At 44.5% G+C, this 23,804-nt stretch overlaps 1 protein-coding gene across 3 annotated transcripts in view; it reads left to right on the forward strand.

The window, feature by feature from the left end:
* The window catches only part of USP46 (ubiquitin specific peptidase 46), a 59,401-nt gene extending 36,001 nt beyond the window's left edge, over positions 1 to 23,400 (forward strand). For 2 of the 3 annotated variants that reach the window (XM_047856028.1, XM_047856029.1), the window contains exons 5-9: positions 6,579 to 6,655; positions 15,337 to 15,420; positions 17,495 to 17,692; positions 20,839 to 20,917; positions 21,960 to 23,400. In XM_047856028.1, the coding sequence (XP_047711984.1) occupies positions 6,579 to 6,655; positions 15,337 to 15,420; positions 17,495 to 17,692; positions 20,839 to 20,917; positions 21,960 to 22,061 (540 nt within the window). In that variant the 3' untranslated portion in view covers positions 22,062 to 23,400. The remainder of the gene's footprint in view (positions 1 to 6,578; positions 6,656 to 15,336; positions 15,421 to 17,494; positions 17,693 to 20,838; positions 20,918 to 21,959) is intronic. The other variant, XM_047856030.1, reaches the window with a different exon arrangement.
* Positions 23,401 to 23,804: the final 404 nt, after the last annotated feature.

Genomic DNA, 23,804 nt, shown 5'->3' on the forward strand with positions numbered 1-23,804 from the left:
TTTTTTCATATTCCCCACGGGGTTGATCTACCTGAGCAGGGCTTTCTCACACTGTAAATTCTGGAAGCAGGTTACACTGGGAATTGGGAAAGTTACAGACAGTAAGCTTCTTAATTTCATTAATTAGGCTTGTACCTTTCTCCCCTCCCTAAAATAATTAAGTAGAGAAAAGATTTGCATCCAGCAGGAAACCATGTTTGTTTGTTTTTGCTCCCTTCAAATAAAAGCTTTCTTAGAACCTGCTCCTCCCTCTCTAAATGATGTATGATTTCAGTTAGCCGTAAATCCGTTTATTTTCTCCCAGACAAGGACCATTTAGGTTTAAAAAGTTTTACTAATTTAAAAAAAATGCGGGGCGCCTGGGTGGCGCAGTCGGTTAAGCGTCCAACTTCAGCCAGGTCACGATCTCGCGGTCCGTGAGTTCGAGCCCCGCGTCAGGCTCTGGGCTGATGGCTCGGAGCCTGGAGCCTGTTTCCGATTCTGTGTCTCCCTCTCTCTCTGCCCCTCCCCCATTCATGCTCTGTCTCTGTCCCAAAAATAAATAAAAACGTTGAAAAAAAAATTAAAAAAAAAAATGCAATACCTATGGATTATTATTATTATTGTTATTTATTTATTTTTTGCAAATCATACACAGGCATGTTTAAAATGAAAATCATTTATAATTCTGTTTTCCAGATGCCACTATTGGCATTCAGATATCGTTCCACTTGTTCAGTTATGTATTCATTCACTTAGTGAATATTTATTGGGTATCTACTAAATGCTGGAAATTATTTTAAGTACTAGGGATATAGCATTTAAAACAAGCAGAAAAGATAGTCCCTGCTCTTTTGTTTACTAAGATGCACATTTAAACCTATACATTTCCCTTTACTGCTTTAGCTAGATCCCACAAATTCTGATTTTTCTTTGTCATTAGTTGAGAATATTTTCTAATTTCTCTTGTGCTTTTTTCCCTTTGATCCATATATTACTTAGAAATGTGCTGTTTAACTTGCAATTATTTAGGATTTTCCTGGACACCTTAATTTTATTGATTCAAAATTAAATTCTCTGTGGTTAACGGGAAGATAGCCTGTATCATTTCAGTCTTTTAAAATTAATGTGACATGTTTTGTATCCTAACACATGGTCTATCCTGGTAAATGTACCTGAAAACGAGTTTCTCAACCTTGGAACTATTAATATTTAACGTTTTTATTTATTTTTGGGACAGAGAGAGAGACAGAGCATGAACGGGGTAGGGGCAGAGAGAGAGGGAGACACAGAATGGGAAACAGGCTCCAGGCTCCAAGCCATCAGCCCAGAGCCTGACGCAGGGCTCGAACTCACGGACCGCGAGATCGTGACCTGGCTGAAGTCGGACGCTTAACCGACTGCGCCACCCAGGCGCCCCGGAACTATTAATATTTAAAGTCAGATAACTCTTTGGGTGCTACCCTGTGTATCATGGGATGTTTAACAGCATCCCTGGCTTCTACCTGCCAGATGCCAGTAGCATTCCCCAAGATGTGACAGCAGAAATGTGTCCAGATGTTGCCAAATGTTCCTGGGAAGGAAAAGTTTCCTTTGCTGAGAACTACTGGGTTGAACAGAATATAGATATTGCAGTTATTGGATACATTATTCACATAACAGAGTTCTTTACATTTTCTATGATTTTCTTGATTTTCCCGCCTAACCTTTCTATCAGCTGCTGAGAAAAGGGGTTTAAAATATCTATGATTATGGGGTTATTTTATTTCTTCCTCTAATTCTGTCAGCTTTCGCTTCATAAGTCTTTTACTTTTTAAAAAACTTTATTGAGGTATAACTTGTGTGCCATAAAGTTCATCCATTCAGTAATTTTTAAAGTAATTTGGCGAGTTGCGGTGCCTGGGTGGCTCAGTCGGTTGAGCATCCGACTTTGGCTCAGGTCATGATCTCGAGGTCTGTGAGTTCAAGAGCCTCGTCAGGCTCTGTGCTGACAGCTCAGAGCCTGGAGCCTGTTTCAGATTCTGTGTCTCCCTCTCTCTCTGCCCCTCCCCCACTCATGCTCTGTCTGTCTCTGTCAAAAATAAATAAACATTAAAAAATTTTTTTTTAAGTAATTTGGTGAGTTGTGCAGCAATCATCATAATCTGGTTTTAAAGCATTTCTGTCACACTAGTAAGATCCCTTGTGTACCCAGCAATTAATCTCTGTTGCAAGCCCCAGGCCACCACTGATGTTTAATGTAATTATTGGTGTGGTTGAGTTTGGGGCTCCCATTTTATTATTTGTTTTCCATTTATCTCCCCTCAGTTTTTTATTCTTCTGTTCCTCCTCTGCTTTAAAGAAAAAAAAAGTATTTTAATACATGTATATGTTGAGTATATGTACATATACATATATGCTTATATGAACAATTCCATTTTAATCTTCCTCTTAGTGTGCACTTGTGTGTATTTTGTGGTTTGGTTGTTTCTCTAGAGATTACAATATATAATCTTTACTTTTCACAGTCCACTTGCGATTAATAATGTCACTGTGCACATAAAACATAGCTTGTTACTGTACAGGCATATTTCTTCCGCCTACCCCCACCATACCTTGTCCTTATGCTGTAGTTGTTATATGTTTTACATTTATGCACATTATAAACCCCACAGGGCAATGTCAAAATCACTGTATTTTTTTTAATGTTTATTTTTGAGAGAGAGAGAGAGCGGGCAAGGGACAGCGAGAGGGAGACAGAAAATCTGAAGCGGGCTCTGCGCCGAGAGCAGAGAGCCCGATGTGGGACTTGAACTCATGAACTGCGAGGTCACGACCTGAGCTGAGGTCGGACGCTTAACTGAATGAGCCCCCCCAGGCGCCCCCAGAATTATTATTGATGCTCTTCACTCTGTCTTGAGGCTCTGGATTTCCATCTGGTATCACCTCCCTTCGGCCTGAAGAACTTCCTTTAGCCTTTGTTGCAGTGCAGGTCTGTAAATAATGAATTCTCTTTATTTTTCCTTCATTCTTGAAGGATCTGTTTTTGGACTCTAAGAGTTCTGCGTTGACAGTTTTTTCTTTTAGCACGTTAAAGATGTTGTTCCACTGTCTCTGGCCTCTGTAATATCTGATGAGAGAGCAGCTACCAATTGAATCATTCTTTTGTAATGTGTCCTCTTTCTCTAGATGTTTTTAAGATTCGCTTTTTACCGTTGGCTTGTAATGGTTTGACTGTGATGTGCCTTGGCTGGCTGGCCTTCTCTGTATTTATCCTACGTGGTCTTTGTTGAGCATCTTGAATCTATAAATGTATATCTTTTACCCAGTCAGGAAATATTTAGCCATTATTTTTTAAATAGCTTTTCTGCCCTATTCTCTCTCCTTCCTTCTGGGACTCCAGTTATATGTATGATATTTTCTAACAGTTCTCTGAGTATCTGTTAATTTTTTATTCCAATCTTCTTTTTCTTTATTCTTCTCATTGGGTAATTTTCATTGATTTGTCTTCAAATCCACTTTTTCTTTCTTCTGTCATGTCCGGTTCGTTGTTAGGTCCATCTCGCATATTAATTTTTCAGTTCTGGAATTTCCATTTGATTCCTTTTTTTTCTTGTTTCTCTGCTGAGATGTCTTGGTTTTTTTCATTCATTGTGAGTATATTTGACTTTACTGAGGATAGTTAGAAGAGCTTCTTAAAAATTCTTACCTGCTAAAAAAAAATTCTTGTCTGCTAATTTTAACATCTGCGTCATCTAAGGATCGGTGTTAGTTGTCTTAAGAATGTCTCCCATTTTCCTGGTTCTTCACACACATTGTAAGTTTGAGTGATATCTAGGACACTAAGGATGTAAAATTTGAGAGTCCTTGGGTTCTATTATTTTTTCTTCAGTGATTATCGTGTTTCTTGAACTTCAGCAGGCAGTTTTTCTTGGTTGGACTCCAACTACCGATCCAACTACAGCCACTTGAATCTTGGGTCAGCCCTTTTGTCTGTAGCCGAGTTGCTGAGAGCGTATCCTGTGCATAATGTGCTCAGGAGTCAGGCAGAGATGAGGACAGATGGAGTCGGGGATACTTTCCCAGACTCATTCCCTTCTTGCCGGTAGACATGGCTTCCCAGATTCAGTTTTCTGGTTCCAAAACCAAACAGACTGCATTTGTTTCCCAGATAAAGGCTGTGAAACCATAAGGTTATTGTATACAACTGTCTTCCTTCGGGTACGGACTTCCCTGTGTTTATTCTCTTAACACTTTCAGGTAGCTTCTTTTATTTATAGTTCTCTGAGCTTTATATAGTTTTCTGGAGGAGTGTTGAAATCATAAGATTTTAGTCATTACTAGAGCCAGTCTTGAACTTTCATTTTAGTGAGGGAGAGTCAGACAATTAAAAAAAATACAAATAAAACATTTATACTGTGATGAAACAGTTGTATCAGTTATCTATTGCTTTGTTACAAACCACCCCAAAACTGAGACTTAAATCAACTCTTGTTCATTGTAATTCATTCAACTGTGGGTTGGCTGAGGGTGACCTGATCTAGGCTGGACCTGGCTGAACTCGGGTGTTTCTGTTTCAGCTGACTCACTTGTATGTCTACAGGCTAGCTACACGTTTTGTTCTAGCCTGGTCTTGTCTGGGGCACCTTAGTGAGAACAGCTCTCTTCCATGGGTCAGTCTCTCATCTTCTTCCTGGGGATGGTGGGCTACCCTGGGCTTATCTTTCTTATGGCGATGACAGAAACGAAGTGAGCGATTTCATAAGTCCTTGTTCAAGCTTCTGCTCATAACGTGTCCTCTAATATCCCACTGGCCAAAGCATTCAGATGGCTGAACTCAGAATCAAGGATAGGGAAGCTTGTCTCTTGATGGGAGGATCTGTAAAGTCATATGGCAAAGAAGCCAGTATAGGCAGTGGTGAAGATCTGGGGCTTTTTATGCATCCTACCATAGCAGTAACAAGTGCCGTTAAAAAAAAAAAAAAGAAAAAAAGGGCAGAATGACATAGTGTGTGTATATGTAGAAGGGCGTGTATATGTGTGTAGATGTATATGTGCCTTTTTTTATACAAAATTGGAATTAGCCTATAGATGGTAGTATAGCCTACTTATTCATTTAATGTGTTACGCACCATGCAGTAAACCTTTCCCAGCTCTTAGACCATGTTAGGCCATTTATAATTTTTATACCCCTCTCCGACTTAGTGACTGTTTCCTTTTTTTGTTTTTTTTTTTGTAAGTTTATTTATTTATTTTGAGAGAGAAGGAGCACAAGCACGGGAGGGGGCAGAGATAGAGAGGGAGACAGACTCCCAAACAGGTTCCGTGCTGTCAGCGTAGAGCCTGACGTGGGGCTTGAACTCCTGAACCGTGAGATCATGACCTGAGCCGAAATCCAGAGTTGGACACTTAACCAACTAAGCCACTCAGGTGCCCCGACTTTTACTTCTGTAAGCACTTTACGTGTGTTGTTTTATCCTTACGACAGCCCTATGAAATTGATGTTCTTACTGTCCCCACTTTACAGATGAGGAAACTGAGCTACACCGAGGCTAAGCGGCCTTAAGTCGTCCACTGCATGGTGGCAGAGACAGGATATGGAACTGGAAAGTTCATATCCTGCCTCAATACCCTTCCTTGTGTATACTAATGGGAATATAAAAGATTGTGCCCACCCTCTGAATATTTCTGTAGAGAATGGCCTAGCGGTAGAGTGTTGGGTCATAGGGTAAATGTCACACTTAAAGGAGTGTTTTCTCGTTTGGTTGCCAATTGGCAGAACACTTCAAGGTTGTTGCTGAGCTAGTTTGCTCCTCCCACTGCCAGAGAGTAAAACGCCAGGCTGCCAGTGAACTTCTGGCAAGTGCAAGCACTTACTCGGTGAGCTTGGATAGGTACGAGAGCCAGGATTGGTGTGGTGTGAACCGTAGGGGCTGACAAACAGCTGGGCCAGGGAGCCAGGGCCAGGGAGCCAGCCCCCGAGAGCAGGCCGCAGCACGGGGCTGGTGTGAGCCAGGGCCCCCGGCCAGCTCCGGGCCCAGCTGTTACCAAAGACAGCACAGGGCTCTGCAAATGATGGCCACTTCCCAAGCTGCGAGACAGGTGCACGTGCCGTTAGTGTGACTGTCCAGCCCGGCTCACACTAGGCTCCCTGGCCCCAGACACAGTTTGGATGACGAGGCGCAGGAGCGAGTGATTTCAAGGGATTGGCAGACAGCCTCACAAAGAGGTGACCGTCTGAGCCGGGGGTTTTCAAAGTCTCTTGTCCTTTCTCCATTTCCGTTTTTATCATTGTGCCAGTCTTGGCCATGCGGGTGTTTATTTGATAACTTCCTACTTTGAAATGATGGGGAAAATGAATAGAGAGGAAGAGACATCTGGTTGAGTGTTCACTGCTAAGAGTTCTAGATCAAGGCTGGAATGGGACCGTGGGTAAATTGAGAATTTGCGATTTTCTCCAGGTCGTCTTCAGCGTAGCTGGTTGCCAGTGAGTGTACAAAACCGTACGTGGCTGTTTCTGCAGTCGTGGGGTTTGGTTGCCTAGGAGCATTCAAAATTTTATCGATGTCTATTATGTATTTTGTACCTAATACTTTTTTTTTTTTCTTATTTTGCTTCAGGTTAGTAGCAAAGACGAAGATTTTCTTGACCTCTCTGTTGACGTGGAGCAGAATACATCTATTACCCACTGTCTGAGGTAACCTCATGAATTCTGACTGTGATCTGAGATTTGGATCAGACCGGTAAATAAGTGGGGGGGGGGGAGGGGGGGAGCGGGGAATCCTGTATTTCCTCAGGAGGTAATCTTCCTTTCTGTTAAACCCATATAATCCTATTATTTTCTGTTTCTTCTTTCCCAAGAGAGATTAAAAATAAATATATGTGGTCTAGAGAAGGATCCTGCTGAGAAGAAAGAGGATCAAGTGGAAGTCATTAGTCATTAAGTTTAAAAATAAGTTTTAGTCTTTAACACAGATGTGGGCTTTCGGCTTTCATCAGTTTCTCTCTCTCTCCTCTTTGTCTCCTTGACACAATCACACAACTAATAAATGCTGCACATACCTACCGTTACCCTTTTTTTTTTTTGTTTTTTGGTTTTTTTGTAAGCTAATATTAAAAATTATGTACTTTTGAGTGGAGACCCGGTGAGGGGAACTGCCTCTCCTCCACCTTTCGGCATTCTGTGGAGATCATTAATAGAAGGAATTCTTCCTTGTTAGGGTTGAGAGAAGGTACGAGCCTGGAATGCAGGAACAGCTCAGGTCCAGGGTTCCATGCGTGTCGTGTATTGACTTGAACATTGGAAATGTGCCCAGAGTTGACACGGAGACACGATTCCCTTTTCCCTACTCCATCCCTTCTTTCCTGTCCTGTTTTCAGTAGGTCGGGAGGGCTTAGCAGCAGCCCAGCCCTGCTATAGCCACTAGGCATGGAGAAGCGAGTGGCAGACACATTCCGGACCCTCACAGCACTTGCATCCTGGGGGGGATCCACAGGCAACGATTGGTGCCTCGAAGAAATTTAACAGGTCCACAGAGTGCGTGGTCATGGGGGTGCCAGTGTAGATAGACCTCGTGGTCAGGGCAGGCTTCCCCGTTGCTCAGGAGCCCAGAGCTCTGAGACATTTTATAGTGTCTAACAAGGCATTGTTGATTTTTACCAATGGTGATTGGGTGACAGAGGTGTTAGTCCAGGTTACTTGGAACCTTTTAGAAGGATAGGTTAAGGGGACTCGCTGTGGTGGTTGGCTGTTAGAAAGTCATCTTGCGGGGCAAAGGCACCAACGTCAACATGGGAGAGTTTCTTGCTTCATCTGGGTTTCATGTTTTGTGTGAGCGGGTGGGGAGCTGATTGCTTTCTGATTTCCCAGGGCCCCAGGTTCCCCTCCGCTCCCCCATGAGTGACCAGTTACCCAGCACTTCCTGTTGGTGTGGCCCACGGGCCCTTGTGTCCAAGTGCCTTAGGCCCAGATGTCTAGGACAGGTGTGTTAATAACTCTTTATTTGCAAAGTGTTTTGTAGGCCAGGGTGGCCTCTTTCTTCTGAATGGTTCTGTTTATACCATGGGTTCCTAATATTCCTGTGACAAGAAGCCATTTTTTATTTCCCCAAGGTCTTATGATCACAGGGAGTGGGGAAAGTTATGATTTTGCCAACGTCAGTTGCAGACAAAGGACTGGGAGGAAAGGTGTCACTTGCCCATCCCGCCCCTTTTTATTTTGTTTTTTTACGTTTATTTATTTTTGAGAGGGAGAGAGACCACAAGCAGGGAAGGTGCAGAGAGAGAGGGAAACACAGAAACCGAAGCAGGTTCCAGCCTCTGGGCTGTCACCACAGAACCAGGGCTGTCAAACCTACAAACCCTGAGATCATGACTTGAGCCCAAGTCAGACGCTTAACCACCTGAGCCACCCAGGCGCCCCTCATTCCCCGCCTCTTTTTTTTTTTTTTTTAAACAAGTGGGCGTTAGGGAGCATTTGGAGTTAGATTGACTGCTTCCCCTTCCTTCTTAGAAATTCCTGGGCTGCTCAAAAGGGCAGATGGCAGTGGCTGTAGCTTTGAGATCTCAGTCAACCAGCTAGAGGAGGGCTAACTTGTTAGTTATAATTTTAATCTTTGGGGAACCTTGTTATAAAGAAATGTAACCCAGATTTACGTTTCTATTATTATCATTATTATTTTGAGGAATGTATATGTTAGTCATGCATACCTGATGTAGAGGTGTTTGGAGACGTTAAAGCTGGGATGGATGAGCATGAAATAGCTTCAGAATGCCTTTTTAAACATTAGATTCCCATCCGATTGGGCTTTCCGGGCCGCCATTTTACATCATCCCTAAACTAGACCTTGACTGACTTCCCCACACCTGCCCTCACACAGGCAGGCCTGACATCACCCCCACAACAGGAAGACAGGTCCTGCCAGGCCCACCCACCCCCACCCTCACCCTTCCGGGAGAGTACTGTGCTGGGAGTGGCGGCTTTCTCACCTGCCCCAGAGGAGTGAAGTGGGGAGCCAAGGCCCCAGGGGAATAAATGATACCAGCTGATCGTTAGCATTTTCTGTCTGAGACAAGGGAGAAGGAATGATTACAGATCTTGATCTTTTGGGCCCCATTCATGGTTTAATTTCGTTTGCATTCTTGAAGGTTTGTTTTTAAAATTAGAACTATGAGTTTTCTTTTTATGTTTGCACCTCTTCTGATATTTTATCTTTCCTTCATTTTGACGGCCAAAAAGAAAAGTTAAAAATCAAGCTAAAATTGTAGGACGTTTTTTTAATGTTTGTTTATTTTTGAGAGAGAGAGAGAGAGAGAGAGAGAGAGAGAGAGAGAGAGAGAGAGAATGAGTGGGGGAGGGGCAGAGAGCGAAGGGGACCGAGGATCTGAAGTGGGCTCTGTGCTGACAGCTGGGAGCTCCACTTGGGGGAGGGGGGGCTTGAACCCAGGAGCTGTGAGATCATGACCTGATCCGAAGTAAGACCCCTAAAATTGTAGGATTTGAATGTAGGGCCTTTGCCACCTCCTTTCAAGGGACTTTAGATGACCGATTACAGTGTGTTTTCACTGCTTTTGTTGCAGAGAAATGATGAAATAAATAGTGGTTCTATTCAGGGTACAGGCCTACAGAAGCCATTAAATCCATACTGTAACTGACCTATATTCCAAATATTTCATATGTCAGCGCCTTGTCTTAGGCCCGGGGAGCCTTCCGTATCAGAAGTGAATACCAAGATAGTTTTTTCTTCTTTTGAAAAGTTCAGGGATGGCCTCAGGCAAAAACTTCAAATACGTGAAGTTTATCTTAATTACCCTTCTATGGCCTTTTGGGGAGTTTTTGTCTTTCACTTCAGTGCCTTAGTCTCCCCTGTGGCTCCTTTACAGAAACCTTCTCTTGAAACATTCCACTCTCTAAAGCACCTTTTTTCCCTCCCCTGTCCTCCTCTCATATTAAATGTCCGTTCTTCCAGCACTGCCGAGGGCAGCTGGGAGGAAAGTAGCTTTTCATTCTCCCGTAGCTGTTTTAAAAATGTATCCTCTCCAAAACGAATTATTTTTCTACTTCTTTTGGAAAATTTCTTTTAAGTACTAAGTTCATATATCTCCTGTCCCCACCACACATCCATTGCTGCATGCTTGTTTATTGGTTTCTCTGTTTTGTTTCTCTGACCTGTATTGGGTTATTACTGATATAAAGTATTTTCTAATAGTTGACATCTAAGTGTTTCTTGTGGATTTCTTTTTTCAGTCTTCCTTAATACTCTGCTCATTGGTTCTCAAACTTTGGTGTGTATGAAAATCACCTTGGGGAAGTTTATAAAAATAGGGGCCTAGCCAGTATTCAACTTCAGTGAACCCAGGCCTCTCTCTCCCTCTTTTTTTTTTTTTTTTTTTTTCCTTTTCAGAGCCAGGGCCCAACAATGATTTATTTGTTTTGGGCATCATATTCTTTTTTTTTTTTTTTTTTTAAGTTTTTAATTTTAATTCCAGTATAGTTCACATCTAGTATTATATTAGTTTCGGGTGTACAATATAGTGACTAAGCAATTACACAACACCCAGTGCTCATCACAACACTTGCACTCCTTAACCCCCATCACCTATTTCACCCAGCCCCCCACCAACCTCCCCTTAGTAACCATCAGTTTGTTCTCTGTAGTTGTGTCTTTTTTTCCTCCCTTTGTTTTGTTTGAGTGAAATCATATGGTATTTGTCTTTTTTGACTTATTTCGCTTAGCATAATACACTCTAGCTCCATCCATGTTGTTGCAAATGCCAAGATTTCACTCTTTTTTTATGGCTGAGTAATATTTATGGCAGAAATACACACACACACACACACACACACACACACACACACACACCCCACATCTTCTTTATCCTTCATCAATCGTTGGACCCTTAGGCTGCTCCCATAATTTGGCCCTGGCCATATTCAACTTCAGTGAGCCTTGGCCACTATTTTTAATTAATTTTCTTGGTGATTCTAATACCACCAAAGTTTGAGATCCGCTGCTCTAAATCTTTGCTACTCAAACAGTGGTCTGTGGGCTAGCACCATTGACATCACCTGGGATCTCAATAGAACAGCATCTCAGGTCTCCCCCAAGAATGAATGAATGAACCAGAATCTGCATTTTGACAGGATCTCCATGTGATTCAAGTGCATGTTAAGGTATACAAAGCACAGAGCACAGTGGCTCTCGGACTTTGAAGCATATAATGCCTGGATTCTACCTGGAGAGATTCTGGTGTAATCAAGTGGGGGCCTGGGGGAGGAATTAGGCATTGAGTGTGTTTCGAAAGCTCCCCGGGTAACTCTAACGGGCAGCCCGGAGACCCGCTGATGTTGCCGATGTCAACCCCAGAACAAAGTTTCCCAGCTGGTGTGCACCAGGACATAGGTTACAGGTGTGGATTGATCCCCTTGGCTCCTGGGAGGTCAGGCACAGCCTGGAGCTGCTCTGGGCTAACTCTTCTACAGGGTAATCTTTTCTGTGGGGATCATGACAGGACACTTATCGGGAAGTGTTGTTTGAGAATTTAAAAAAAAAAAATCAGGGGCGCCTGGGTGGCGCAGTCGGTTAAGCGTCCGACTTCAGCCAGGTCACGATCTCGCGGTCCGTGAGTTCGAGCCCCGCATCAGGCTCTGGGCTGATGGCTCAGAGCCTGGAGCCTGTTTCCGATTCTGTGTCTCCCTCTCTCTCTGCCCCTCTCCCGTTCATGCTCTGTCTCTCTCTGTCCCAAAAATAAATAAACGTTGAAAAAAAAAATTAAAAAAAAAAATCAATTTCTGAACTATTGCATTGAGTGGAAAAGTTAAGACTGTACTAAAAAACGTGTCAAACATGGACATAACCTTGGACACAACGGCTGTCTTTACAGCAGTCTTTCCACCCGGAAACATAGTCTTTCTTCAGGTTTTCAAGTTTTCTTTCATACATTTTTCTAGAATTTCATAGTTTTCTTTATAAAGACTTCTATTTCTTACTAGATTCATTTCCAAAGTGTATTTCTGAACGATGTTTTATTGCTATTGTAACTCTTTGTAAAGAAATACAGAGTTTTGTGCTTTCCCCTAACCTTACCTCTGTGCTTTGGTCATTTATCCTCAGCATCAGAAAGGCCTCTCTCCTCTCTCCCTCCTCTTTGACTTTCTCCTTGAAAGGTTTCCTCACCCCTTATTGCCTGCTTTGATTCCAACAACTTTACAGCCTCTATTGACAGACCTGCTCTGCCTCCGAGTCTCCTGCTGGGGTCAGCCCTTTTCCCTGATGTAGCCTCATTTTCCACTTCTCAACTCACAGATGCCCCGGAAGCATTGCCCTGTGTCTCGTGGCAGTAAGCCCCCAGCCAGCCGGGGTGTGGCAGGATGGAGGTGAATTTTAAATCAGGTCTTTATATTAAGTACTAACTTTTGCTATATTTCCACTCGTGTGGGTCTGCAATCACTTCAGAAAACTTTCTTTGAAAAGTAAGAGTAGAAAGTATTTAATTCCTTATTCACTGCTGTGCTTGCCTTGGTTATTCTGGCTCTTGAGCTGGATAAAGAGCTGTATCTGTGGTAGAAATCCCATGGATATGAATCTCCACCATCACCTACCCATACTCTCCTCCCCCTCTCCCTTGTCTCCCCCAGCCCCATTCCACCCCAACCCTGTGCAGGCCAAGAAAGGATTTCACATCAGTTACTCCATTAAAGAGTTAGTCTGGGGGCACCTGAGTGGCTCCTTTGGTTGAGCATCAGACTCTTGACCTTGGCTCAAGTCATGACCTCACGGTTCGTGAGTTTGAGCCCCATGCCGGGCTCTGCGCTGACAGTGCAGAGCCTGCTTGGGATTCTCTCTCCCTCTCTCTGCCCCTCCGCTCCTCATGCTCGCTCTCACTCTCTCTCCAAATAAATACATAAACTTAAAAAAATAAAAATAAAAAGGAGTTAGCCTGTGTTCATTCAGTTAAGTGTGAGTCTGTATTATGCACTGAGCAGCTGAGATCTGAGATTTGAGTATAATTGTCTTCTAAATCGTTTTCTTGCCTCTCAACACCTCCTGTCCTTCCTCTGTAGTGCTGCCAGAAATGGTTACTCTAGAAAGCACTGTCTGGTTACATCTTTTCCTTTCCGAGACCCATCAGTGGATTTCCAGAATCACAGGGTCCACACCAGCTTCTAAGGCACACCCACACCTTGCTTCCGTCTCCCTATGCTGGAGCGTTCCCTCTGTCTGGAATGCTTGCCTCTTACCCACCTGCACACTTTCCTTCTTCGAGAGCCTGACTTCCACATCACCGCTTGGAAACAACTCGCATTACCCCAAGTTCATTTCTCCCTCCTCTGTGCTTTCCCCTGGACTTTATACACGTGCTTCTGTCTTCACTCAGCCAACAAATATTATGGAATGCTGTGCTGCATTGGGCCTCTTCATGGTGCTGGGGCTGTGGCAGTGAGTGAGACAGAGTCATTGCCCACATAGAGGGAAGGCATGTAATCAAATAGGAGGATGGTTTCAGATAAGGGTAAGTGCTCAGAAGAAAACAAGACTGCAAACCAGATAGAGGCTGAGTGGGTTTGGAGAAGGTGGACAAAGAAGTCTCTCAGGAGGTGACATTTGTGCTGAGCTCTGAGCAATGAGCAGAGGCAGCCATGGAAGCATCTGGAAATGAGCTGTTAGTGCAGAGGAAGCAGCACCTGCGGAAGCCCTGAAGCAGAAAGGGTATGGCATTCTGGAGGGACAGGAGAAAGCTGCTGGTGTGGCCTAAGCTGGATGAAGGAGGTGAGGCAAGGTAGGAGATGAGGTCAGAACAGCTAGGGGTATGGGGACTGAGGGCCTACTGGCCATGGCAAAGAATTCGAGTTTCATTCTGAATTGCACTAAGGAACTGTTGAAGCATTTTAGGCAGGAGAATTGTATGAAATTATTATTTTTTCTTTTTTGAGAGAGAGATGGGGGGGGGGGTGGGCAGAGAGAGAGAGAGAGAGAGAGAGATACAAGTGTAGAGCCTGACTTGGGGCTTGATCTCACAAACTGTGAGATCATGACCTGAGCCAAAATCAAGAGTCTGACACTTAACCAGGTGCCCCTGAAATGATTTTTCTTTTTTAATGTTTACTTATTTTTGAGAGAGAGAATGAGTGGGGGAGGGACAGAGAGAGAGGGAGAGAAAATCTGAAGCAGACTCTTTGATGACTGCAAAGAGCCTGACACGGAGCTTGAACTCGCAAACCTTGGGATCATGACCTGAGCTGAAGTCGGACACTTACCCAACTGAGCCACCCAGGCGCCCCTGAAATGACTTGTTGACCTGCACTGAACACGTAGGCGGCTCGCTCGCATGTGTACGTGTTAGACTGTGAGCAGTGTGAGGGCAGGTGCCTCTGTGAACCCCTAGCACCAAGCCCAGAGTGCTGTCAGTAAACATTTGAGTAGTGAATAAATGAGCAATCTATGTTTTCTTTTGGTAAGCTCTGTTTATGTGTGTGAGTCCATAACACCATGTAAATAACACTTTCTGTTTAATAAAATCTGATCATTCTGGTGCTAGGATACTCCCTATGAATAAAGAAACATCACAGGCTTTCTCAAGACTCTAGGGTATTATTATATTCTGGATGTTCTTCTCAGCCTTTGAAGCGGTACCACAGGAATGTTAAGTAGAATCTCAATGACCAGAAAAGAATGAAAAGCCATGACATTTAAAAAATGAAAACTTATAAGTAGTGCAGTAAGTCTCATGATAGGGGTGAATACAGATATAACATCACAATGACATTTGTTCTCAAAAGGAGCCGGGCGGGGGGGGGGGCGGGGGGGGGGGGCGGGGAGCTGGGGATCGTAGAAAGCTGGCATCTCCTGCTAATTTGGGATTTTCTTAGTTCAATATAAGGGCAGTTGTATGTGATTTAAATTTCATTATCTTTACTTTCGTGATCTTAGAAAATACAGACTCCTGAGATACCCTGTTTTTCATTAACTATACAATAATGTCACCTTGCATTTTATGTGATTGAGGTTTTGGGACCTGACTTACAGTGTAACGATGGACGTTTACAATAGTATTTTCTGTTATAATTTTTAATCTCCAATTTATAGGTAGTTTTGTTAAAACTTGGTATTTTTTTAATCAGTTGGAGACTCTATATCTATTTGTGTCCCACTTAATAAAGCTATCCTTGGAAATCTGCAAAGGTGAAACCATAACCCAGTCCAGCAGACATGCTGTAATGGCAATCATAGCCCCTACTCATAAGAAAAGTCTTTTCTCATTACTTCTTTCCCTGCATTCACTTAAAAATTACCCTGCAGGTGATAAAGGGTTTAAAACATGGTGTATACTAAGTACCTTTTGGACTGTTTTTTGAGTTGAAAATGTTTTTCTCTGCAGAGACTTCAGCAACACAGAAACACTGTGTAGTGAACAGAAATATTATTGTGAAACGTGCTGCAGCAAACAGGAGGCCCAGAAAAGGTGTGTAAAAGGGTTTAGCCCAGAGGGTGGCTTGGTTTTGAGGGAAGGAACCATACCTGATTTTGGATCCCAGTTCTGTGGGCTCGTGGCCAAGTAGCTTTGAAGAAGTCAATTGCCTTCCTCCCTGGATAAACTAGGATAAGAGTGCCTGCCTTGGAAAGTTGTCCATTTGTCTGATCGTTTGATCATTTGTTCATTCATTCGTTCAGCAAATATTTATTGTGTGCCGTGTATCAGATACTATGCTGGGTTAATGAGTGGTGGTCAGATATAATTACTATTTTCTTGTGATTAAAGACAGATTATAAAAAGGATTTAGCATAGAGTGTAACACATAGTAGATATCTAGTAGAATTGTTACTTCATAGTGGAACTTCTTATTTAGAGGCACAAGAGGTTTAAAAAGTTAATGATTTAATGTGGAAACACGAGGAAACCAGTAACACATCAGTTGCATGGATAGGTGATAAGAAGCACCACATTCTGAATTGATACAGGATCCACGGTTGCCTTTTTACCAGCACCGGCAAGTTAGAGCCCCTGGACAATGTGTGCGAATCAGTGATTCTCTGTTATCTGCCCCCGGAAGCCAAGAAACTTGACATTTTAATTATCGTGTGAAGCCTTAACTGTGAATTGAATTTACCCTGCCCATGGTTGTGGAATATTCAGAACAGCTCGCAGAAGCTCATTACCGCCATCTAAAACCTTCAGGGGTCTTGAGCTGAGGTTGAAATCATTTCTCTGCTCAGCCTTCCCTGCTCTTCCCGCCTAGACATGCACATCTTCCCTTGCTGCATCAAAACTTACAAAAGGTGACTCCTTGTGGCAGATGGGAGTGGAGTGATAGCTGGTTAACTTTTGTGAGTCATCAGGGGAGCTCACTTCTCCCTGTCCTTACAATCTCAGTCAACCCAAGGCCAGCCCAGGCCTTCCTATATGGCATGAAGGCATGTTCATTAAAATACTGTGTGTTCCTGTAAAATATCAGGCTTCCCATGATTCTTCTGTTTCTGCAGACGTTATTTTGCTTATTTTTACGAACAGGGTTTTACCTCAATAGATTCCTGAACAGCAGTCTCTTAAAATTTGTCCTTTTCAAATAATATGCATTGAAAATGTGTGCATGCTGAACAGCACTGACACTGACTCAGGGCATTCCTAGAATGGGGGTCCGGAAGGGGACCAAAGATCTCTAGGACCAAAGATCTCTATTCCAGCAGAGTTGTCTCCATAAACTATTGTTTTTAGGAATTTTTTTTTTTTACCAAGGAATATTAGTGGTCACCTAGTGAAAAAAGATTTCTGTGTTCATGTAAGTTTGGGAAATGCTACATCAGACAAAAGAGAACAGTTCCTTTACTGTAGGATTTCTCAGAACCTCTCTGCCAGTGCACAGCGAGGAACTTTGAAATAGAAAGTAGCTGTCCAAACTTGGCCCCAGGAACCCCGCCTCTGCTGATGTCTCCAGTGCTCCACAAGCCCAGTTTGGGAAGTGTGGCCCTTAAGCCAACCCCTACATTTTACGAGTGGGGAAACCAAGAGCTAGACGAGGGGAAGGTCCGACACAAGAGTGAGTGAGCGTGAGCCCAGCGTGCTTGGTTTCCCCAAGCGCCCCCCGTGGTCCTCAGACCCCAGAAGTCCATACCGCAGCCTTCTGCTTGTCCTCTTCCCAAAAGTGGTCACCCCTCCTCTCCATTATCTCCAGGCGGGGTGGAGGGGGGGGTGTGGCTGTCCAAATATTGTTCCTTTCTGGAAGGCAGGGGGCAGTAATGGAGAGCAGTTGCACACCGTATTTGCATTGGTACAAAACTTCAGGACTGTCTCCTTTGGCCAGAGAGGAACAGAGCTGCTGTTGCCCTCCTCTCCTGCTGGCTGTGCCCGGTTAGCCGAGCAAGCAGGTTAACCAGCTCTATGTGTGCAAGCATCCTTTTATTCTTGCGGGCGGTGTGGTTACTTGCCGACCTGAAGTCTGTTAGACCCCTTCTGCTCTCCGTTTGTGTGGCAGCAGTGTATTCTGCCCCCCAACAGCTCTTAGGGGGTACAACTTCTTTTCTATTTCGTGGTTTCTTAGGATGAGAGTAAAAAAGCTGCCCATGATTTTGGCCCTGCACCTAAAGCGGTTCAAGTACATGGAACAGCTGCACAGGTACACCAAGCTGTCTTACCGGGTGGTCTTCCCGCTGGAGCTCCGGCTCTTCAACACCTCCAGCGACGCCGTGAACCTGGACCGCATGTACGACCTGGTCGCTGTGGTGGTTCACTGTGGCAGGTGAGGGCAGGCGGAAAAGTGGGGCGCACGGTGGGGTGCACGCGAGAAGGGTGCCGAAACAGAGGCAGCTATGCCTTTCCTGGGCTGTGAGACTCCCTAGTAATGGGACTTCTGAGAATGTCTTCCAGGCTCTTATCTATCATCTCAAAACAAATCCAAAATGTACTCTTCAAGATACTCTTCATGCAGTTTTTAGCCCTTCCCCAACCAGAAAAAAGAGAGTAAGAGAGAAGGCTCCTAGATACGGAGAAGAAAAGTGTTTTGCTGAAAGTCCTTTGAGCAGATATTTTTTTCTTCCATAGCTATAGATACAAGCATGGAAAAGTCCACTGAAAATACACCTGTTTGTTATCCTTTGCTCAGCTGGAAGAGATTTGTGTTCTGTCGTTCCCCTGCCCTTCTGGGTTTTAGGTAGGGGTGTGTCACTGAGCAGGATTATTTTCTTCTCCATCTGCCTGGATTGGATTTTGGTGCACAGACCATAACAAGAGGATGCGTGGTTCCACGCAGAGGAGTAGACTGATTTCCTTTTCCCCCTGCACGGCGGCGGATGCTTTGCCTCTGAAGCACCTTATTTGTCCCATGCAGAGCGGACTTGAAGTCACAGGATCCTTTCTTACATTCCCAGTGTTCTGTGTTTTGGTCGGTTATAAGCCAGCTCTGTGGTTTTCCTGAAGAGGAATTCCACCAGTTATTTTTCTAAAGAACGCACGAGGCTCGTGATCTGGAAACTAGCTGTGAATGCTGGGTGGGACCTCCTGGCAGCAACTGGAAGGTTTTAGGGCTGGCAGAGCCCGGTACCTGGAGGGCATTGTGACCGAGGCGGGCAGTGGGCTGATGTGGGCAGGTGATGGGGAGACAGAAGGTGCTCAGAAGTATATACCCGTTTTCCGTACGGATCTCTGTGGGTGATGACTAATCTCTAGAGCATTGGTGAGGATAAGGCAGCGACCCCTATAGGGGACCTGGAGGACAAGTGAGGTTGGGTTGCAGAATAGTGACTTTTCTGTAATGAGGGCTCAAGGTCAGAGCGGCCCTGGCAGCAAGGGCCAACTGGTGCCGAGTCACACGTGCTACTAACTAGCATTCATTAAATTCTTCCCCACTAGAGACAGGACTGTCCTCCTACACAGAGCAGGGCTGGCCTTGCACATGGGGATCAGGTGGCTCTGGGCCGTGGACGCTGGGGATCTCCGAGGCTGGGGAGCTGAGCGTTCCCTCATCCACGCCAGGACCTCCTGGCCCATGGATGCAGCTGGTGCGGTCTCATTCTCTGATTTCGACTGCAGTTATTCTTTGAACCCTTGTTTCTTGGGTTCGTAGCAGAGTCTGAAGGTACAGCAGTGATGAAGATCCACGGGCCCTGTTCTCATGAAGCTGAGCCTCTGGCGAGAAAGATAGATAATTAGCAAGTAAGCACACCGCCTGTCAGCACCAAAACAAAAGCACTGGGAGATGACTTCGAGTTTGAGGAACGCTATGAGGAATGAACAGGGCGCTGAGAGAGAGCAGTTGAAGGTTCCTCTTCAGGGATGGGGACTGGTGAAGCGAAGCTACCAAGGTGACATCGGGGCTGAGGCCTAAGGGCTAAAATGAGCCAGGAAGGCCCACATCGGAAGAGGATCATTTCGGGCAGAGTGTCTGAAGGGCAGAGGCCTGCCGTGTGAAGAACGGGAAACCAGGGGTCCAGAGCCCAGGGAGGGGAGAGAGTGGCTGGATGGCGTCGGAGAAAGGCAGGAATAGTTCGCGTGGCTTGTCTTGTATTTAAAGAAAGCGGACAGGGTCACCTGGCTGGCTCAGTCAGTACAGCATGCGACTCTTGGTCTTTGGGTTGTGAGTCGAGCCCCACATTGGGCACAGAGGTTACTTAAAAAAATTAAAAAAAAAAAAAAGAAAACAAAGGCAAATTTGGCTTTTGAACTTTAGTGGTACACTGAAAAAACAAAACAGAACTCTAGATTTGGGGTTAAATTCCCTCAGTCATGCAGATCTAACTAATAGTAACAGCTGTGTAGTTCCACTTTTTCCCATGTTATGTGATACATACCTTTTCCTTTGAGCACGTGTTATTCTATATTATAGTTTAACATATTTCTAAAACTTAGATGATGCCACTCCTCAGAGTTCCCCAGTGTCTTCCTGACTGACTCACCGCGGAGTCCAAAATCCAAACCACGATACCCCATGCCCCACCTCTGTGGCCTCCTTCCTCCCCTCCCCCTGGCTCACTGGGCTCAGGCTTCCTTGCTCTTCAGTGAACCCTGCAGGAACCCCCCCACCCCCCACCCCTGCCATGCCCAGTACCTTTGCACCTGCTGTAAACTTCCATCACATGGTCACATGGCTCGTCACCATCACCTTGTCTCTCAGGGAAAGTTCCTTCTGCTCAGATCTTGGGTTAGCAGAGGACTGTCACCATTGTGTATCAAATAGTACTTCCCTCTGTCACTCACCATGCTTTACTCTGCTTTATGTTTCATGGCACTTTTTTTTTTTTTTAAAGTTTATTTATTTATTTTGAGAGAGAGCAAGCGAGAGGGAGGGGGTAGGGGCAGAGAGAGAAGGAGGGAGAGAATCCCAGACAGGCTCTGCGTTGACTGTCCGTGCAGAGCCCGACGCGGGGCTCAAACTCATGAACTGTGAGATGGTGACCTGAGTCAAAACCAAGAGGCAGACACTAGACTGACTGAGGCACCCAGGCGCCCCTTCGTCACGCTTAGTATACATTGAAATCTATTTTAGTTTGTTCAGTGCCTCTCCAGCCCTCATCCCAAGAAAGTGGGGACACTGTTTTCTTCACTGCTTTTTTGTCTGACGGCCAGAAGAGAGTCTGGCACGTAGTAGGTGTATGGTAATTATTCATTTATATTTGTTGAATTTGAATATCTGCTTTCCCCACTGGACCGTGGGTCTTTAGAAGCCTGACTTTTTCGCATCTTTGCAGAAGATTCCTTTATGCTCACCACAGCACCACCACGTGGGTCTTCCTCCATGAATTGTGGCCAAATAAATGTAGATATAGACGTGACCTACACCCATTCTCCTGCTGAGAGAGGTTGTTCAGGTAGATCACTGCCTAAAAAGAAGTACCTAGTTTTTGAAAGAAGTTAATGTTAACTTGATAACTTGTGTTTGTTCTTTTCCAGTGGTCCTAATCGTGGGCATTATATTACTATTGTGAAGAGTCATGGCTTCTGGCTTTTGTTTGATGATGACATTGTAGAGGTTGGTATGCAGATTACTCTATAATGGGGCTGCAGCGTAGACTGTATTTGGGGGAACGTGTATGCGCGGACATTTCCTAAAATAGGCCTGTTTTCCCATAACCTGGCTTAAAAACCATTTACATTTCTCTCAAGACTAAATTCTGCTGTTCTTTATTCTCTATAGAAAGGGAGAAAGGGGTGTGACTGGGGACTAATGAGTTAACTGCCTTCTTGTTAACTGATCAGCCATAGATGTGGCATCTCTTTGTCCCCTGAAACCGTATTCATATGTAAGTCTCATTTTCCACTGTGACTAAAGCCCTCTCTACTACAGACCAAATAATAAGCTCTTTATTTTCATTTTTTGAATTTTTAATTTTTTTTGATGTTTATTTGTTTTGGAGAGAGAGACAGACAGGGTGCGAGCAGGGGAGGGGCAGAGGGAGAGGGAGACACAGAATCCGGCTCCAGGCTCCAGGCTCCGAGCTGTCAGCACACAGCCCAATAATAAACTTAATAAAAAGCTCTGTAAGCACTCTTTCATTATGCCAGATTCTTCTTGTATGGATTGACATTTAAAAATATGTTTTCAGTCTGTTGGACCTGGAAATCTTTATATTACACTCAAGTGTTCCCATATATTGATTTTGTTGTAAAGGAATACTAGCCGGAGAGAATTCCACACTCAGACAAGGTCCGTTTTAGCTCAGAGGGTGACACTAATGGGAATGAAGTCTGACGACCTGCAAGAATTAAGGTTATTCCCCAGACCCCCCAGTTTACCATTTGAAAGACGGGCGTCCTGGCTGCTTCAAAGCATGCCCACATATGTTTGCCGATAGCTTGAAGGCTGGCCTCCCTCCTCCAGGATTTGCAATGTATGTATGTAATCGCCCCATTGCCAGGTCTGTGGAATTAGCTGTTTGCTGTCAAAAGTTCCCAGTTGTGATTTTGTAGCAAACAGTGTTTGCTTCAGTCTTCTTGTTCATTCCATTTGTTTTTCTTCCCTTCTCTCAGTCATCCCATTGAACAGTTGTATTGTGTTCTTTCTCTTATTGCAGAAAATAGATGCCCAAGCTATTGAAGAATTCTATGGCCTGACGTCAGATATATCAAAAAATTCAGAGTCCGGATATATTTTATTCTATCAGTCAAGAGAATAACTTGAAGAACTGTGGGACGAGTTCACATGGGGGGAACTGTTCACGGCACTATTCCCTGGTTTCTCTGCAGACTTTCCTCCCCAGTGGCCCCGCCAGTGGTACTACGCCAAGTGTAATGGTCTGGCTGGGTTAGACTTTCTCTCCCTTTGGTTTTTTACATGCAGCACTACTTGTGGTTTTATTTTAGTCTGAGGTAGAGTTAACTGCAATCAGATTGTAGTAAGATTTGTATGAGTAACAGTTGCTAATTTTAGGATTGGGGAAACGCTACGCCACCGGCTACGTCTGGCTCAATTAGAGTGACATTTCCTACGGGAAGGTCTACAGTCTGTTTTGGGTCCCTGCTAAACGTCCCAAGTGGCTTCCGGGATCTCATGTCAATGCATTCCTTTAACTTGTCCCGGGAAGCACTGCTACCCACTTGTAGCTTCTCTGCCTCTTTTCTGACGCAAGGACAGAATCAGGTAGAAGTTCACCTGTTAGGGCTGCAGCTATAGCTTTAAGTTTGTGCAAGTGAAAACGTTTAAAAGTGAGTAACCTCAATACTAAAATCATCCTCCAGGTGGAACAGGGTGGAGAGAAGCTGTTCACGGTGGCTAGCGCCTGCCTGGGGCTGTGTTCTCCTCGCCGCCCGCCGCCGTTAGGACCCCAGAGGCTAAGAAGGCACGGAGCTCAGGGCAGGCAGAGCCCAGAGGAGGACGCTTTTGTGGACAGTGAAAACTTAACTTTTCTTACCTTTCTACCAAAACCACGTTTCAGGAAGATACCCCTACGCCATTTGTTTTTAGTGATGCTCTACTTCCGTAAGGTCCTGTGAGTTGTATCTGTCCTTTATCTGGCGCTGCTAAGCTTTCCAAGGCATCCGCCCCGGGCCGGCTGGTGTCCTGCAGGCTGTGGCCGCAGGGCTGAGCTACCGTGGTGACTGCTTCCGGCACAGCTCTCCTTAGCCAGTCAGTACCCACCACCTTCTCGGTCAGGAAGGACCCAGACACTGCAGTGTCACCACCATTGGCCGCATTGTACAGCTGTTCACCTTTTAACATTTCAGTCTGTTGACTGAGGCGCTGGCGAGTCCCAGGACTAATAAGGAACCTTCCCTAGAGGGACCACTGGAGTCAGCTGGGGGTGAAGGTGGGTCAAAGGAAGTGGGAGCGGGTGGGCGGAGGAGTGAACAAAATGGCAACTTTTCTTTGGCTCAGACTCCTAGAACGCTTGACAAGACCGTTTTTTGGAAGAACCTCATCTCACTGTAGTTACTTTTACTTTTTTCACTTTTGTTATGTATGTATTTATTAGATCACTTGAGTATTGGTACCTTTTATTAAAAGGGTCAATTTGGCGTTTTGCTGTTGAGCTGGTTTTTGGATTCTTACAAATACTATGAGGCATAGATCTTGGCTTCCTTTGGGAAGTCGGTTGACTTCCATACACTTCTAAGATACTGTGAACATACTATTTTGTTACCTAATAAATCAGCGAATGAACATGCAAATGTTTGGCATAATGTGAACTCAAATTGAAATTGGAAATGTTAGCAGCCATTTTGTAACAATTAAGAGCATAGCACTTTATCTAGATGAAAACTGGATTTCTTGTCTTTAAGATATCTTGAACTGTTTATTGCTCAGAACTTAAATAAGCATGCCAACACTTCATTTGTTCATGCTTGAAGTGAAATGTTTTACTTTTCACTGGAGAAGACAAAAACAGGGTGATCTTCACGTTATTTTATACAAGTGATGA

Source organism: Prionailurus viverrinus, chromosome B1 (assembly GCF_022837055.1).
Source record: "Prionailurus viverrinus isolate Anna chromosome B1, UM_Priviv_1.0, whole genome shotgun sequence".
Taxonomy (NCBI): domain Eukaryota; kingdom Metazoa; phylum Chordata; class Mammalia; order Carnivora; family Felidae; genus Prionailurus; species Prionailurus viverrinus.